Below are 17350 nucleotides of genomic sequence, written 5' to 3' on the forward strand. Positions count from 1 at the left end.
GACTGAAACAAAAACGTGTACGTGTGTCTGGATTACCAATGTCACCGCCACCGTGCACACAGGCTATCCGGGGCCCACGTGCCAGGCACCTCGAATGGGGATAAGACAGGGCACGAGAAACCCTGCAGCAACTCGAAGAGGAAATCCTGGAGGGAATTCCCTGGTGGTCCAGTGGTTAGGGCTCCACGCTTTCACTGCCGAGGGCCCAGGTTCAATTCCTGCTCAGGGAACTAAGATCCCACAAGCCACGAATCTCAAACAAACAAACAAATAAATAATTGAAAAGGGAAGTCCTGGAGACGTGGTCGCGAAGGGTTTATCTGGAAGCCTGGGAGTCAGCGCTGATGGGCCCTGAGACAACGTGCTGGACGGGCAGAGGGTCACACACACTGAGGCCGAGCCGCGGTGGGACCCTCACGACAGCCGACGCTGGCTCGCCAAGTCCCGGGAGGACGCAGGGCCCCGCCGGGACAGCACAGGTACCGCCTCCCCGCTGAGCTCCCCGAGGCCCTGCTTACACTTCAGGTAACCGCAGTCTCCACGCCCCCGGGTTCCAGGCTCCCGGTGCAACTGGCCTGTTCAGCCCCTGCTCCTCGGGGAGGCCTCAAGTATCTGCGGTCACACCATCCGAGCTCCTGCGGAGAGCTGTGGGCAGAAACCCCGAGGCGGCCAAGGGCGTCCCCAGACCCCCGCCCATCACCCCATCCACCAGGCGGCCTTACCAGCTCCACCTCCAGGCCGACCTCGGATCCTAAACCCGCACTGCAGCCCGTCCAGTGCCCCGAGCAGCCGTCCTCTCTCACCTAGACCATTCCAGCACCATCCTCCAGAGGTGGCCACAGTGGCACGGAGAGCCTCCCGCCTCCCCTCGCGGCCTCCAGGGGCTCGCCCAGCCCACCGCCCTCCTATCTAGCTCCTGCACCCTGCCTCGGCCATCAGGCCTCCTGCAGTGCTCCTGATGCACCCAGCTCCCTGGCGCCACTCAGGCCCCGGGCTCCAGGCCGCCCCAGCCGGTCCTGTTAAGAAAAACACACCCGTCACTCTTCACTTCCAGCCACGGCATCCTGCCCTGCTGAGGCCACGTGGCGTCGGCTGCTCTCGGAGGTCTCCTGCGACCCCACTGGAACGTGGGTGCCTGAGGAGCAGGCCTGGCATCTCCGGACAGCACCTGTCCAGGGCACCCTCGGAAGGTGGAAGGACCCGAAGGAACACTGGACCCACGACACCAGCCTTACAGCACGCCAGGCTCTACCAACCAGGTCCTGGAGCACCCCACTCGCGGGCATCGCAGCCCGGGACAAGCGGCTCAGTCACTCACTGGTAAGAAATGTTATACGTTTCCTTATAAATCCTAATCATCAGCTACATTAAGACGCACTGTGACGTTCGGTGGTTTAAAATGCGTTATTTTGAAGTGATAATAACGTTGACCTCAGAGAGCCGTGGAAGAAACAGATGAGTCGTCGGGAAGTCAGTACGGTGTCACACCGCGCACAAAGAGCATCATTTAAATGGCTTTGGCGCACCCTGCCAGCCTAGCCTGTGGCGGGTCTGGTTCTCCTGCGCTCAGCCTGCAACCTCACCAGGTTCTGAGTTCACCGAAACCAGTGGTAACACAATGGCCCGCCCTCCGAACTTAGAGAAGTCAAGAACATAAACTGCAGGAGCCGTAACACAACATACACCCCGCAAGGAAAGACACACTCAAACACAACCACCTCCTGGTTTCCAAAGTTTATTAAAAATCAAAGAATAGAAAAACTTTACATAAAAATATGTCAATTTTAGCTCCCACATTGTTGTCCACACACACAAAAAATCGAAACGTGATATCCTGTTGTCAGGCCCGCGGCGCGTGGCCACAGGCGGCCGGGCCAATTCATTGGTTCACCGTGACGGGGCTGGAGCCTGGCGCCCGGGTCAGGGACTGAGGGTCCCGAGGCACACCCGAGGGCGCTCCCACGGTACCCCGCAGTCCCCCGCAGCGTTTCCTTGGAGGAGGGTTACAGTCAATATTGCTAACGCGTAGAGATTAGTGCAGGCCTACGGATCAGTTTTTATAAATATTTCTTTATCAATAGGTTCATGATTTAAATATCTTTAAATATTTTTGATAACCTCCGATCATCAAGAACTGCAGACAAAGTGTGCTACTCGGCTCTGGGAGCCTCCCAGGGAGCCCTGCAGGCGCGGCCAGCCGCTCTCAACGCACGGGGGCCAGTCCTGCTTCCAGGGGGCCCGCAGATGCGGTGAAGCTCTCTACACTCAGACCCCACTTGAGGACGCCCCGCTTCTGCATGTCACTGGGGTCACGGCAGTAAGCTTCTCGTCCCAACCTTCTCTGCTAGTGGACTTCAAAGACCATCCCACCTGTAGCGTCAGCAGGGCCAGGGCTCCCATTTTAAAAATGGGAGTCGGATGACCTAGAAGAGGCACCTAACTCCCAGGACACCTGTGGTGCTCCAAAAACTCAGGGTGAGGCAGGATGGGTATATTAGTGTTCAAAAACGGGTAACAAAGACAGTGGCTGTCCTGGCAGAACACACTTGCATAGTATACCTGTATGCTTGTCGAGTCGGGCGCCAGCCGCTCCGGGGCCCGACACTGGGCTGTGCTCTCCTGTAATGTGTTAAAAACCCCTCCACAGCGCACTGAGCAGCTCAAGTGCTTCTCCTATATTTGCTCTTAACAGAACGAATGCATACTGCTACAGATTCCACAATGGAATCAACATAATTCCTTTCTCCACATTCCTAAAACTGGGTACCATTGTCCGTGACGCTGTTCACCAGACCCATCGTTTACAGGCTATGTTACTAAAACTGAGGCGTTTCAAAGTTCACATTTGCTTAAGATTTCATAATGTGACAACCTTTTCTCCCCATAGAAAGTTATACACTCTGGCACTCTAAATGCTGGGTCTGTTGTCTAGTTTAAAAGAACCAAACCCAAAACATTAAAACTCCACGGTCAGAGCAAGACAACAGACAGGCCGGACGGCAGAGCCGGCGGGCAGCTGGTCAGAAGGCTTCGGAGCCAAACCCCTTCGGAAACCCGCTGGGGGGGCGGGTGAGGGGGAGACTCGGCTCCTTCACCACGAACTGAGAGGCCTCACGTCTGACCAAAAGAAGGAACATAAAAATAAGCCCCAAGCCCCTCGTTCGCGGTGTTCGTAACAACGCCCATCAGACAACCAGCCGACAGGATGAACCCAACTTAGAAAATGCAACTCGGGAAAGGATCTAAGCTCGTTTAAAAAAATTCCCTTCTCCCTTAAATATAACTTATGTGAAAATATGAAATTAAATAAAAAATATCTGAGTTATTGCACAAATCATAAATTTCCAATATTTACATAGAAAAAGAGTTCTGAAATTTGAAACAAAATGTGAGGGCAGTAAAACAAGGATGACCTCCCAACAAATAACGGGGTTCGATCTCCGTTGCTCTGACAACGTGGAATGAAGTACCAACGCAAAGGACAGACACGGTACCGAGAAAGGCCAAGGCCCCGTCCGTCCCCGCAGTTCCTGGTCCAGCAATGAAGGGAGACTCCTGGGAAGGCAGAAGGCAGCGTCCACGTCCAGTAAGGCTCCACAGACGAGCACGGGAGCCGTTCTTCATGATGGACGTGGCCACCACACAAGGAACATGCAGAGAGAGCAGCCGAGGGCGCCGGGGGCCCGGCTGGCGTGCCGGGTGCTGGTCTCAGGTCCCGGGGGCACCGAGGCCACCCAGCTCCAGTCTGGGAGGTGTGGGCCGGGTGGCGCCTCCAGGAGTATTATCTGCTGAGACTGACGGGCAGGCTGTCCCTCGTGTGTGTGTGTTTTCTCCTCCTCCAGCCGGCGCGGTTATACTGGTGGTGCCCCCGGTTGCCCACGGGAGGCCGCACCCCTCCGCTGCCCACCGCACTGTAGCTGCCGCCTTGGCCGTGGCTGTGGGAGCCCTTCATGGACAGTTTCATGCCGCTGTGCTGCTGAGGGGACCAAGAAGGACACAGGGTTGGAGGCCATCCTGGACAGGGCCCACGTGGAGACCCGCCGCCTCCGTGGGCTGGGAGCCCGAGCGAGAAGGAGACACGACCCCGTTGGGGGGTCTGAAGGGCGGCGGGCCCGCGGAAGGGCTGCAGGCTGCGCACGGTGGCCCGCTGCGCATGTGCACGTGACCCCAGACGCGACGGGACCGACAGCGAGCCTCCGCTCACGCCTCACAGGGACTCCTGTTGCTACCTCCAGACACGGAGAACTACCCCTAACCCAGAGCGTTGGCAACGAGAACTGTGGGCCTGTTTCAAACCGCACGTGTTCATATCCAAATACGTCTGGAACCTCACTTCTAGCTGCTTCTACGTGTCCGCAGAGATAAGAGGGTCCCTCTCACTTTCTCCCCCAGACTTCGACCATGACATTCTGGAAACACACGAGCGGGTTCCACGTCAGTGGGGTGTGTGCAGGCTGCTCCCAGGCCGCCAAGCCCCACGCACAGCAGACCAGGGAAGACATGGCTGGTCTCAGGAAGGTTTCAGAGCAAAACCAGCAGAAGGGGGTTAAGAAGGAAAGCCAAAATGCTATTATTAAGGAAGAGCACTTTTGCCCTCTGCAAAGTTGTAATTTCATCCTGAGTATTTCTAACAGATCAGCGTAGCAAGCCAGGTAGCGACAGGATGGATAAATCCAGGAAGGAACGTTCTATTACTTAACTCTAAATGAAAAAGATAAGCAGGACTCAGTGACACAGGTCCAAAGAGCCAACCCTCAGGGATCAAAACTTACTGGCAAATGTGATTAGACAAGCAACAGAGAGCGCTGACCAGAGCGGAGGTGGACAAGTGCCGTCAGCCTGGGCGCGTTGGCCTTCGGGCCTCGCACCCCGACCCCCATGCCTGGACACGGTCATGGTTCTTTCCAACATCCTGGCACCTTAACAACGACCTGTCTTCCTGATACCAAGTTTCTAATGTGTGGGATCTGGACTTAGAGCAGCCACAGGGCAATGGACAAACGCATTCACAGGAACCACCCCACCCCGGTCACTAGAAAACCAATCGCACGCAGGCCCTGCCAGGCCCTCTGCCCAGGGCACCCACGGCAAAGAACAGGGAGGGAGTGAAACTGTGGGAAGACAACACTGCTCACGGTGTGATCGTTCCTGGTTTCATCATCTGCTTCTTGAAAACCAAAGTTCTTTTAGCGTGTATATTAACAGAAAAATGGGAAATCAAAATATTCTTCGCTTCAAACATAATTTTTATGCTAACAAATTCAATAGAAAAAAGAGATGCATGATGAATTAAACTATACGAAATTTTAAAATAATTTCTTAACACTTGTAAAGTTTTGTTTGTTACAAGGGAAAGCAAACATGAAGCTGAATGATCAGAGAAGAAAAAAAAAAAAAAGAATCTCTGTGGAATTCCCTCTCTGGTGGAGAAAGCATTAAGCACCGGGCTATCACAAACCTGCTTGGTGGGAACCCAGGACCCGGGCGGACAGGACTCATACCTTGTGATACAGGTGAGGGCTGGAGAGCGCGTTGGGCGGCGCAGATGGGACGGCCGGGGAAGACACGTGGTGGACAGCTTTCAGCGCCGGAGCTCCTTCAATGCCAGCTGGTCTACAGGGCACGGGGGCCACCCCGAGCGTTGGTGGAGGTATAGTAAACCTGGTCTGGGAGAGAACGAGCAGAGACATCCATGAGGCACCAACGCAACACAGGCTAAACCAGCCCGTCCTTACCATGGGCGCCGACGAGGGTGCCATCTGCAAACAGGCCCCTTAGCTTGTGCCTGACTACAACATCTTATCTTGAATCGGACACATTCTATACTCTGAAACGGCAACGACGGTGTGAAGTATGTCCAGTCACCCAAGTCGTGAGGTTTTAATATTCACTGAAGACCAAACAATTCAAAAACATTACAGTCATCAAAATACCTGTACCCCCTGGTCTCCAGAAAGAGCCCTCAGCAAGGCAGGTGACAGGCGTGAGGCTGGCCCGAGTGAAGGCCCACAGACGGGGTGGACACCCTCCCCGCTCTCGTCAGAGTCCCCAACGCTTCCGTCTTTGCGTCACTGGCCCGTCATGGGGCAGAGGTGCTGGCGGAAGCCCCTCCACTCACTTTCAACAACCTCACTGCTCTCGTCTTAAAAGTGGATGCATTTGCCCCAAAGACCTCTGGAGCGTGACCGTGGCCACCGGGGCAGCGGCTGCAGCAGGAGCTGGGGCCTCAGGGATGCGCTTGGGGGCTGCAGGACACACACAGTGCCCCTTCCTCACACCTCCTCCCCCCCCACCCCGGGGCCTGAGCACACCCGCGGCCTCTCCTCCGTGGGGGCTCTGCGCCCCCAGGGGCACGGCTTCACGGCCCCAACTTTAAGTCCCCACTGCACCCCGAGTGGGCAGGGGAGACTGTACACGTGAGGTTTTCAAGTGGGATTTCCCTTAGTTACCCCACTGGAAGTAATGTTTGAAGTTTGGGAATACAATGAGAAAGTGGGCTTTGAGCCTCGTCTTAAAACTTGAATGACCTTAGCTTCTGCCTCACTCACTGTCCGTGCGGGTGACAGATGGGACCCGGCACAGCATGTGGCCCTGACCATCCCCCCGACATCCCCAGCATCCTGGAGGGAGAGCACAGGCAGCATGGATCGGCACACAGCTCTCGAGGGAGCTGAGCCCAAGGAAAGGTTAGAGCCAAGTTCATCATCTGTGACAGTTTACTTTCACAGCGCAGGCACCTGCCTCTTCATTTCACGCTTACGTAGCAACTGAAGGCTTCTGGGGGTGCTATGCTGATGGCCGCCACCACGCATCCTGGGCCCACTGCCCTCAGTCCCCGCGGCCTGAGGCGTGTCCCGAGAACGCCCTGCCTGGATGGAGAGCCAAGCAACGCAGAGGAACTCGGCAATACATTCGCACGCATCCACGTTGCTTTACACTCAGATTATACCCCACACTGTAGAAACAGGTTCTACTTTAGAAGTCAATTAACGTGACGGGTTTTATGTACGTGTAATTGATGTATATTTGGGAAGTAGGTACAAATTTAAAATATTTAAAATTAACTTTTACGGTCTAATTTTGTCTAAATTTTTTAAAAGAGGACATATTCAAATAGAAAAAAAAACCTATAAATACTGCCTAATGGATAACGTGGAGAAGTCAAAGTTTATATCAAAACTTAGTAAGAGTGTAAACACTGAGAATCTAGGGGAGAGCAAGGACAGTGTCCGTCTCTGCCCAGGGACAGCAGCAGAGTCCCTCTCTCAGCATGGCCCCAGGGAGGTGGCCTCACGCTTGCAGAAAAGCCACCTCGGTGCCCGGGAACCAAGAGTCCCCTCACTGCAAACACAGGGCCTGGCGGGCCTCAACTGCACGGACGTCCCTTGAACAACAATTACATCCTATCCACCCACAGAAGATGAGAATTTCCTTCAAGACAGAAGTGGAACTTCCAAAGACTTAAAGTTGCTTCTCTAAGTTCTACCGTATCAGCCAGTCCTACAGCGCAGGCAGCAGCTGGGAGCTGGTCCCGAGGCAGTCACCAGCCACGTACCTGGGTGTTAGTTGCCATGACCAGCGTCCTGGGCGTGGCCGACTGAGGTCTGCCGCTCGGCACGGGCAGGGCGGCAGGCAGGCTGGCCGGCAGAGGGGCAGGCGCCTGGAGGCTGAACTGGCGCACGCTGGGCGTCGGGCAGGGGGGCGTGTCCGAATCCTGGGGGTGACAAGAGGATGGCTGCACCCGAGGCCCGTGCCCCTAATAACGACGGAAGCGGCCAAGGGTGAGCCCCCAGGGTCCTGGGATGTGGGCAGCCCCAGTCTGCCCAGGTCTCCCCCGAGTCATAAGACCTGGGCAGAAGAATGTAAGTGAAGAAGAACGTAAAGGAGATGCAGAAGAGACGCCCAGACTGCAAAGTCTTATCTCTCAGTAAGTGGGTGAGACACGATCCATGGCAGCCATGCTGCGCGGGCCCACCGCTCCCGAGGGGCCACGTGCCCGCCACCTGAGGCTCTTGGCACAGCGGGGACCGCTGGGCGCGCACGCGGGGTGGCCTCAGGCACACAGAGCAAGCGATAAAGCGAGGGGGGCAGAGTTTAAACTCACTGCTGCGGGCGTTTTCCACACACACACAAACACCCCCAGCAGAAACACTCACGATGTCACTTCCGGAGAGCGAGGACACAGAGGAGGCAGACGAGCCGGAGGACAGGAGCTGGGGGCTGGGCAGGGACAGGGCCAGGCGTGGGCCGCAGGGCGACTCGGGGTCCCGGCGCGGAGGCTGCTCCCCCTCGCACTTGCCCGTCCGCTCGGTGGTCTTAATCCTGTCGTCTGTGGAGGGAAGACAGAGCTGTCACGCACCTCAGCCCGAGGGCCCCGCCGCGCCTTAAACACTGCTCAGGGGCCTGACAACCGCGTTTCTAATTTACTTCGTTTCGATTAATTTTTAAAATTGCACTTCAGTTACTGGAGAACATTTAGATAGGCCTGGAGCAACGTGGATGCACAGTTTCATCTGGAAATTGCACAAACCCTGATCACGATGTGCTCTAGGTATAAAAACACACTGGATTTCAAGGGCACAGTACTGAAAAAAAAAATCTCAGTAACTCTGTATATTGACTACCTGTTAAAATGTTAATATTCTGAACACTAGAAGTTGAATAAAATATATTATCAAAATTAATTTCACCTGCTTCTTTCCACGCTGGCAATGCAGTTACTAGGAGCTTTAGAACTGCACGTGTGGCACACACGTTATTTCTACCGTACAGCACTGGCCTAACCTTAACAGTTTTAAATGAAACTCTCACAGAAAGCGAGGTCCCCCTGGAGTGAACAGTTTACCACCAAGGGACAAAGAGACACTGCTGCACCGACGGGTCGGGGGGCGCAGCGACGGCCCGGGGCTGGCCTCTCACCGGGGTCTGGCGGCGCGTGGGCCCGGCCGCCCCACTTCTCCTTGATCCACGCCCGGTAGTCGATCACCTCCTGGGTCACCTTGATGATCCTCCCTAAGGTGCTGCAGCAGGAGGACACGGGCAGTCAATAGTCCTTCCCAGCAGCTACTTTACATTTTAACACAGAACCTCACTAAGCGAAAGGCGGGCAAAGAGCTGAAATAATTTTACAAATCTGTATGACTTCCGGGGTTTGAGCCCAAACATACTTTGCAATCACAGTACAGAAAAAATGGGTGCTCTTAGGCAGAAATCTTTGGACCTACGTCTATCTACAAAAGACCGCTGAAGCCCGGGGCCGAGTAGGGAAGCCCGCCCTCCCCAGCCCCAGTGACCACAGGGGTCCCGTTTCCCAGCACTCGGGCGAGACAGCGAGAGCCCAGCACGGGCCCAAAGCTCTGCCTGCAAACGCTGAGTGGACTGAGGCCGCAGAACCCTGTGCCGCCACCGCTGGGGCCAGGCCTCAGAGGCCACTGTCTCCATCACCTGCCGAGGATGGAGGGGGCGGTCCTGCTGCGGTGACCACTGGTGACCATCACCTCAGCCTTCCTCTCAACTTCCCTCTCCCCCACCCCAAGTCCCTCCACCTCCACCACAGCAGCAGCATCTGGGCTAAGAAATATTGCTCATCGCCAATCAAAGCATACACCACGAGAGTGCACACTCAAAACGGGGAATGGGGGACAAGTGTGCAGGAAGGGGCCGGGGCGGGGGGCAGACGTGTCCCTCGGAGCTGAGCACCCACATTTTGAAGACGGCCTGAGAAAAAGCACCACGTGCCACAGCTTTAAAAGCCAGAAATGAGCTCCCCAAAACTAACACCCTGAGGAAATGTTAACTCCCTAAATAAAAACTTTTCCACCCTTGAGCACGATGAGCATCCTGAACTCCGGAAAGGCCTCCCTTTACCAGTACTTCCCAGTTCTCCCAAGAGAGGGTGGAAAGGCCTCCCTTTACAAGTACTTCCCAGTTCTCCCAAGAGAGCGTGGAAAGGCCTCCCTTTACCAGTACTTCCCAGTTCTCCCAAGAGAGGGTGGAAAGGCCTCCCTTTACCAGTACTTCCCAGTTCTCCCAAGAGAGGGTGGAAAGGCCTCCCTTTACCAGTACTTCCCAGTTCTCCCAAGAGAGGGTGGAAAGGCCTCCCTTTACCAGTACTTCCCAGTTCTCCCAAGAGAGGGTGGCACACCCGTCAACAGACGACAGAGGCCAGGGTGCCGGTGCTGCAGAGGCTGCGGCACCCAGGACAGGGCTACCTTTCGGAATCTCTGTTGGGATAGGACCTGGCGAGCGGCGATACGGCGTGGCTGAGAACGATGTAGGCGTAGTCGAACACCTGCTTCACTTGCATGGCCCCGTAGGAGCTCCGGCCCACGTCGTTCCCTGAAACAAAAAGGTTGCCGTGGGAGCTGCTACCCAGCCGCGTGGTCCTCTCGCGTGAGCCTTTCCCACACAGGCTCCCAGCCCTGAAACACCCTCCAGACCCCCCAGCACAGCTGGATCGGGCGCCAGGAAGTGCACAGCGCCCACCGCCGTGGGCAGCTGGGGGCGTTGCAGCCCGAGGGCCCCTCTCACCATCAGATCAGGATCCATGTCCGTTAAAGGAGCCGTCATTCATGGAGACGGAGTGACAGCTCCTCAAACGGTAGGGTCACCCCCCGGATGGCAGGAAGCACAATGGAGCCAAGGCACAACCTTAACCAGACGGCCAGGGCCTGCCTGAGAGGACAGGTCAGCCTGAGCCCCGCACCTGTCAGCACCGAGGGGGCCTGAAGGAGCAAACCCTCGAGGACAGAAGGTGCCAGGCCGAACTCTTGGGTGGATGGCAAATAAAGACGAAGCCACCACTGAAGTCGGCAAGAGCCACAGGCAAGGAGGTGACTTTTGTTAAGAACGGCAGGGTTTCCAATTTTAATTTTTACACGTAACTCGCTCTTCACAATTCAGGTGAGGGTGTTTTTTAGGAGATATATCCTTAAGTACTGGAATTGTCTCCTTTCCAGGTTTAATAATAATGTAACCCAGTAACTGTGTGGGTTTTCACTTTTCAGTTATATTTCAGCAAACACTGAAGACCAAGGAATTGCCTGCCATTTAACTGATCCAAACAGACAAACGGGTGAGAGAAACCTGTCCTACTGGGCTGAGGGATAAGCACCTGTGTGGACTACAGCGTTTACAGATCACAGAGGAGGGTCTTTCAACAGATTTTTAAGAAATAAATTTCATACCCCAGAAGCCACAAAACAAAACAGAAATCATAAATTTGAGGATGTTGGAAAACATATACAGGAGCAAAACAATAAAAAATACCAAATACAGACACAAGAGACAAAAGTACAGCATGTCAACAAAGAAAGGCTTCCCTGACGCACAGAGGACCTTACAAAGTCAGTGAGGACAGGCCAGCAGACAGATGGACAAAGCACATGAGCTCACACAAAAAGTAACACAAACGGCAGTGGACCTGGAGCTAACAATCTCCACCACCCTTCCTGTCACTTGTCTGTCACTGACTTTATCACCAACAGTAAGTACACTGTGTCACCTAATAAATGCTCGATAAACATTTTGTGCAATTGATAGTAACCATGTGTTTAACCTCACTCATCATTAAAGAACTGTAAGGTACGTGACAACGTGTACTGCACGGTCTCATCAGATCGGCAAAGATTTAAAAGACGGTCACCAAAGGTGTGGGTGTAAAGTGTCCTAACCTGCCTCGGGGTCTGCAAGGAGGAAGCCCTTACAACGAACACTCCCCATGCACAGAGGAAAAGGGTCTCGCGTGCATTGTTTAAATAAAATGACAAGCTGCAGTCTGTTGGTATTATGTGACGCCATTCAATTAATAAGGAGGCAACAATCAATGTTAATATCCACGTATGGAAAACTGGAGAAAAACACATCAAAAGGGAGGGGATCATGGCATACTTCACTTTTCTATGTGACAAACTTCTGGGAAGCAGATGGTTTATGATGGATACGTAACACTTTTCTATTCAGAAAAAATAAATTTTTTTTCTTAATTCTCACTTTCTATGTTCTTCTGATTACAGAAAGTAAACGAAGTTGCAACTTTACAGTACGTTAATTAGAAGCATTAAGAATGAATTCTGAACATGCCACCATTAACTCTGTTAGTACAGCAGGAACCTACATCAGATCACGTGCCCTCGGCTCAGTGTGGGGGGGGGGGCGGGCGGGGGCCCGTGGATGCCCCTCCACACCCAGCTGGCGCGCGATGCCTCCATGCTGGGGCGAGTGCAAAGCGAGGATTCTTACCAGGCAGCAGGGGGTCCTCAATGCACAGCATCGACGGCCTGTACCCGCTGGTCATGGCTTTCATGATCTCCTCTTTGGCGATATAGGCACCTCCTTCTTTTATTCTAATACCAGTTTTCAAGTAATTAAAATTTCTTCCGTAGAGTTCAAAAAATTCTACAAGAAGCATTCCAAGGTTTTCATCAGCTCTCCGGGCATCAATTCTTGGATGCAACTGTAAAAGCAAGGCATCCACAGTTTGTTCGGATTCTGGTCACTCTCTAGGGACAGCTGCGCGAGGTGGCATCGGCTAGCTAGCCAAGGATGCACACAGTCGGTGGCCCCCGCTTGCGCACCAGCACCGTGAGGACACTCGCAGAGGCAGCCAGGAGGCACCAACAGAGCCTGGATATCTTTTGCCAATCAAGAGTGCTCAAAAGAAATAAAAGTTTCTCATCTGAATTTTTATATTATACTTTAATTCTTTGAAATTTGTAACCCATATAGCTACCTCCTACACAGACATCTGATGAACCGCAAATTCCCAAGCACTGATAAATAAGTGGACCATATTCTGCACAATTTAGAGTCACCTAGATGGTGGAGGTGCTTTCACAGATTCTAATCTCAATTCCATTGTTCTGAAATACAGCCAACAGGGGGCAGTGTGAGACTGAACAGTACCACAGGGCAACGTGAAACGGTTAATGTTAACCGTGTACGGTAGTCAGCACCGCATCCTGATATTTACAGCAAACTCACACCCCTGCCCGGGCATACGGGTGCGCGTCAGCCTCAGCTCCACACCACGCGTTCTTGAAGCGGGTAATGGATTTATTCTGAAGCTCCAAGCCCCTGTCTACTGACCCCACCCAAGTGTCACTAACTTAAGAGGCTCACGAATGTGAGCAACAGGGACCTGCACTGCCCACTGTGACGGCCACGAGCCGTATGTGAGTATTTATATTTAAACGAATTAAAACAAACAAATTAAACATTCAGTTTGCTGGTCTGCTAGAGCCACACTGCCAGCGCCCCGTAAGCACACATGGCCATGCTGCTGGACCGAGCAGACAGCACTGCCCTCACACAGCAAGTCACACTGGACTGCAGCAATCAAGAAAAGGACGGTCAAGTCCAAAAGGATGTAAAAGTCCGAGTCCTAGCAGAAGCACAAGGGCTGAAAATGTTTATGACACAGGGCTCCTCAAGGAAATACGGTTTCTAAAGCCTGCAGGTGTTTTCAGGGTTCGGAAGACCTTACAAAGGCACAATGCTGCATTCTTACTTTTGCCTTACCTTCTCCCTTCCTTATTTTCCTGGCCTTAGTCAAAAATCATCCAGCTGAGAGCCCACCCGGGGCAAGGCTGGGCCTCCTGACCTCAATGAGCCGTGAAATGAACACAGACGCTACAGCAGTCACGGCTCTGAGGCAGGGCGGGCAAGGCACCGAGGGATGGGCAGGGGATAGCGGCCACCCCGCCCCGGCCAGGTGCGGCCTCCATGGTCACTTCAGATGGGGAGCCCAGCACCACAGAAGTGGGCAGTGGTCCATTACAAGGCTCCTGGAAGAGTTTCAATCAGGAAAACGGGAGGAGATAAATTAAGCGCACAACGTCGTGCTCTGTTCAAAATAACGTCCGGGGCTTCCCGGGTGGCGCAGTGGTTGAGAGTCCGCCTGCCGATGCAGGGGACGCGGGTTCGTGACCCGGTCCGGGAGGATCCCACATGCCGCGGAGCGGCTGGGCCCGTGAGCCATGGCCGCTGAGCCTGCGCGTCCGGAGCCTGTGCTCCGGAACGGGAGAGGCCACGACAGTGAGAGGCCCGCGTACCGTAAAAAAAAAAAAATAATGTCCGAAAACTCGGGAAGAACGGCTACCAGGGCAGCATCTCCGAGGTGAAAGGGGAGGCCAAGGCAGTGTCATTAGAACGGTAAGAAAATGGGCGCGGAACTCCATTTTCACTGTTCTTACAGCACCTCTGCAAAAACATGCCAAGGAAATCAACATGGTGAAAGGCGCTGTGACCAGCAATCCTACTGTCAGCTGTACTAATGACACTGAGAAAAATGACCAAATTCTGGACATAAAACCACAAATGCAAACCTGCTGATAAATATGGAGGACGGTGCTGTGCAGCTACAACACAGGCACAGTCCTTCATTCCAGTAAATTTCAACAGGGCAATTCATGTCTCCGTTAACTTAGAGAATATATGTCTAAAAAGTAGTATAAGTATAGTTTATCACAGCATTTAATACTTAGGGAGGTTCTCTCTTGATTGATTTTTCCATGGTACTCAACAAAATAAGCGCAACAGATAATTAAAGACAAAATACTGACTTTTCATCACTCAGAAAAAAAAGCCCTCTTGAGTATTTTTTTACCTTCTGTGGTAGCCAACTATTTTTCTGAGACAAATTTTGCAGTATAAATCATAGTCAAGAACCGAGAAAAATAGTGTTTCACTGTCCCTCAAGGCATGAAATTTTTCTAAATATAAAGAGTGTTTCTTCAAGGTTAGATCAATATACACCCGATTGACAGAACGAGATAAGCCATCCCTCCAACAGTTAAATCGGATACAAAAATAAGCTACGAAGGAGCAAAGGAAATAGTATTGATCAAAACAGAGTTTTATGATGAAGACTAGAAGTCAATTTCTACCACACCAAACAGAATACCGAAGGGACAGCAAGGAGCTGGGACCCATGAAGCAGCCGGTAAGAGCGTCAAGGAAGGGCACTCCCACGGAAGCCTCAGGGTCAGGGGTTCTCGAGAGAAAGCACACCCACCTGCAGAAAGCTGATGGCCATTAAAATTAGGCTGTACGAGCTAATTCCACCTGTAAAAACTTCATTCAGGTCCCTCTGCAGGAGGAACTGTTTCAGTACTAAAATCAAGTAAGGCAGCAATGAATATTTCTGCAAATTCCAAAAGAAAAACATCATCTGGTTAGATTCTGTAGCTTTGAAGACTTCTCACACAGCAAATTCCACATGGCAGACAGGAAGCTCCCTTCATCCTCTTGCCCCTCGGAAGGCTCGAGGCCAATCATCCTCACACCGTAGGGGCCTGAGAATGAATTATGTGAGGGGCTCGTCAGGGCCACGCTGGGCCGCCCCCCGCCCCAGGTTATGGCTCAGCAGGGCTGAGGTGGGGAGCCTGCATGGAGACCCCAAGCCCAGTGGGGCTGGGGAGAGAATGAGCCTCTCCTCCCAGTGTCTCCCCGCTCGCCAGCAGCAGTGCGCAAACGCCAGCACTCAGAAGCACCCGTGAGAGGGGCAAGGGGGGCAGCAGGAGGCCAGCAGAAGGCAGCATCGCCAAACGCAGGGCGAAGGGTGGAGGGCAGAAGGGCTGAGAAGCGGGTGGAGGGATGTGGAAGCTCCTGCTGCTTTTCCTGCTCTGCTGGGGTAGAAATGGCCCTTCAGGCAGGCGGGATGGTGCAGAGGGAAGGGGAGCACGTGGTCCCGCAACTGTGGGCAGAGGCAGGGTCCAGATGATGGGGCTGGGGTCGCCTCGCCACCTCCACGGCAACAGGAGGGAAGGACTCTCCGTTTAACTGCACCACACACCTGGTCAGAGTCCAGTGAATGCGTCCCATCCTCAGGCACTGAGACCACCCAAAGTAAGCAAATCTACATGCACTCCACTATGATGTACTCAACTTGCAATCAGGCACGCTGAGCTACAGGGATGGTCATTTTGTCATAACTAGAAAGAATATTTCAACAAAGTGCTCTAAAATAATGCTCGAGTGTATGAAATGGTTAGCCGAGGAAGGCAAATCTGCAAAACAGCTCTGTAGTTTCGAAGTGTCTCTAGAAACAGTACTGTAGGATAAATTCAACTGCTACAGTCTTTGGCGTTAAAGATTATCACCCCCTGGTTTTTACTGTGCGAACTTGCTGAGACAGCACCTTCATGTAATTCTTGATGAACTCTGCTGCCCGGACCCCAGTCTCCATGTTAAAGCTGATGTCGACTTTAACTTCCGTCTCCTGGTCTGTGAGTTTTATGATCGGTACCTGCAAGGATTTAATTGTGCTTTAGAAAACAGAAAATTGTGCTTTAATAGGCAACGTTTTCCACGGTCAGGCATCAGATGTTTCCCAAGTTGTACAGAGGGTTTTTCTCCTTATACACAGAAGGGGCTTAGAGATCATGAACCCCAGATTGTAAAGATGAGAAGAAAAGGGACTTTCCCAGCATCAACCCCATGAGCCCCCAAGGCCGCCCCCCCATCCGACTACAGCTAGCGCTCATCTCTGCCCGGCCCTGCCGGCCTGACCCGGCGCCTCACTGGTGACCGAGCATCAACCACGGGCTCTCTGCATGACCTGTGCTCCCCAAACCTGCCTACCGCGAGGGGAAGCCAGCTAAGGCCCTGTCCCCCCATGAGGGCCTGGGGATGGGCAGAGCTTTTGGTCCCCAAATCACATTTGCTAGAATTTCTGAAAGCATTCAAAGTAACTTCAAAGCTGTTTTTTAAATTATATTTTGTACTGATATTGTTTTTCCAAACAACTCTACTGTGGGTTTTCATTCTTTAAGACAATTTAACTTAAAAACAATTTTTTTCCCTGAAAATCAAGTAAAAGGCTATTCTGTAAATGCTCTCAGTAACAAGAATCATCACCAAAAGGCACCCAAAACCGGCCTCATAAAAGCTGCCCAAGCAACCATTCAGACCACACCTGCCCCACACAAAACTATGTTCTTACAGAAAAAAAGGCAGCCTCTAAGGAACAAAAAAGGACATTCTCTCCGCCAAAACAATTGGGGTCTCACGAAAGGTTTAAAATGTCTGGAAGTCAACAGAGGAACACGCTCTTCAGTGCACACCTGCTCTGGGCTCTAAAACATATACACCTGGGGGCAAACTGCCCAGGACATGTATGAGAGGGACAGGCCAGCAGGTGGTGACAGTCTCTCCTGGAGATCACCTCCACCACCAGGCAGGGCGAGGTCCAAGGAGGCAGAGGAAACAAAACACTTTCCCAAAGAACAGATCAAAACTGCTTCAGAAGGAGCCTATGGTCAAGGGCCCATGCCTCCCGGACGGGGTAAACTCCTCAGGAGCCAGCATCTTCCCCGGCACCTCTGGACACAGCTATGAAGCCTCTTCTATA

General features: G+C 52.9%; 1 protein-coding gene across 2 annotated transcripts in view; it reads right to left on the reverse strand.

The window, feature by feature from the left end:
- Positions 1–1719: 1719 nt before the first annotated feature.
- TENT4A (terminal nucleotidyltransferase 4A) overlaps positions 1720–17350 on the reverse strand; it is a 44689-nt gene continuing 29058 nt past the window's right edge. Inside the window, exons 5-13 of one of the 2 annotated variants that reach the window (XM_032626670.1) lie at positions 16139–16246; positions 15014–15142; positions 12241–12454; positions 10212–10338; positions 8920–9020; positions 8157–8329; positions 7556–7714; positions 5502–5666; positions 1720–3976 (exon numbers count right to left, since the gene is read on the reverse strand). In XM_032626670.1, coding sequence (XP_032482561.1) covers positions 3782–3976; positions 5502–5666; positions 7556–7714; positions 8157–8329; positions 8920–9020; positions 10212–10338; positions 12241–12454; positions 15014–15142; positions 16139–16246 — 1371 coding nt within the window. In that variant the 3' untranslated portion in view covers positions 1720–3781. The remainder of the gene's footprint in view (positions 3977–5501; positions 5667–7555; positions 7715–8156; positions 8330–8919; positions 9021–10211; positions 10339–12240; positions 12455–15013; positions 15143–16138; positions 16247–17350) is intronic. The other variant, XM_032626671.1, reaches the window with a different exon arrangement.

This window comes from Phocoena sinus, chromosome 3 (assembly GCF_008692025.1).
Source record: "Phocoena sinus isolate mPhoSin1 chromosome 3, mPhoSin1.pri, whole genome shotgun sequence".
Classification (NCBI taxonomy): domain Eukaryota; kingdom Metazoa; phylum Chordata; class Mammalia; order Artiodactyla; family Phocoenidae; genus Phocoena; species Phocoena sinus.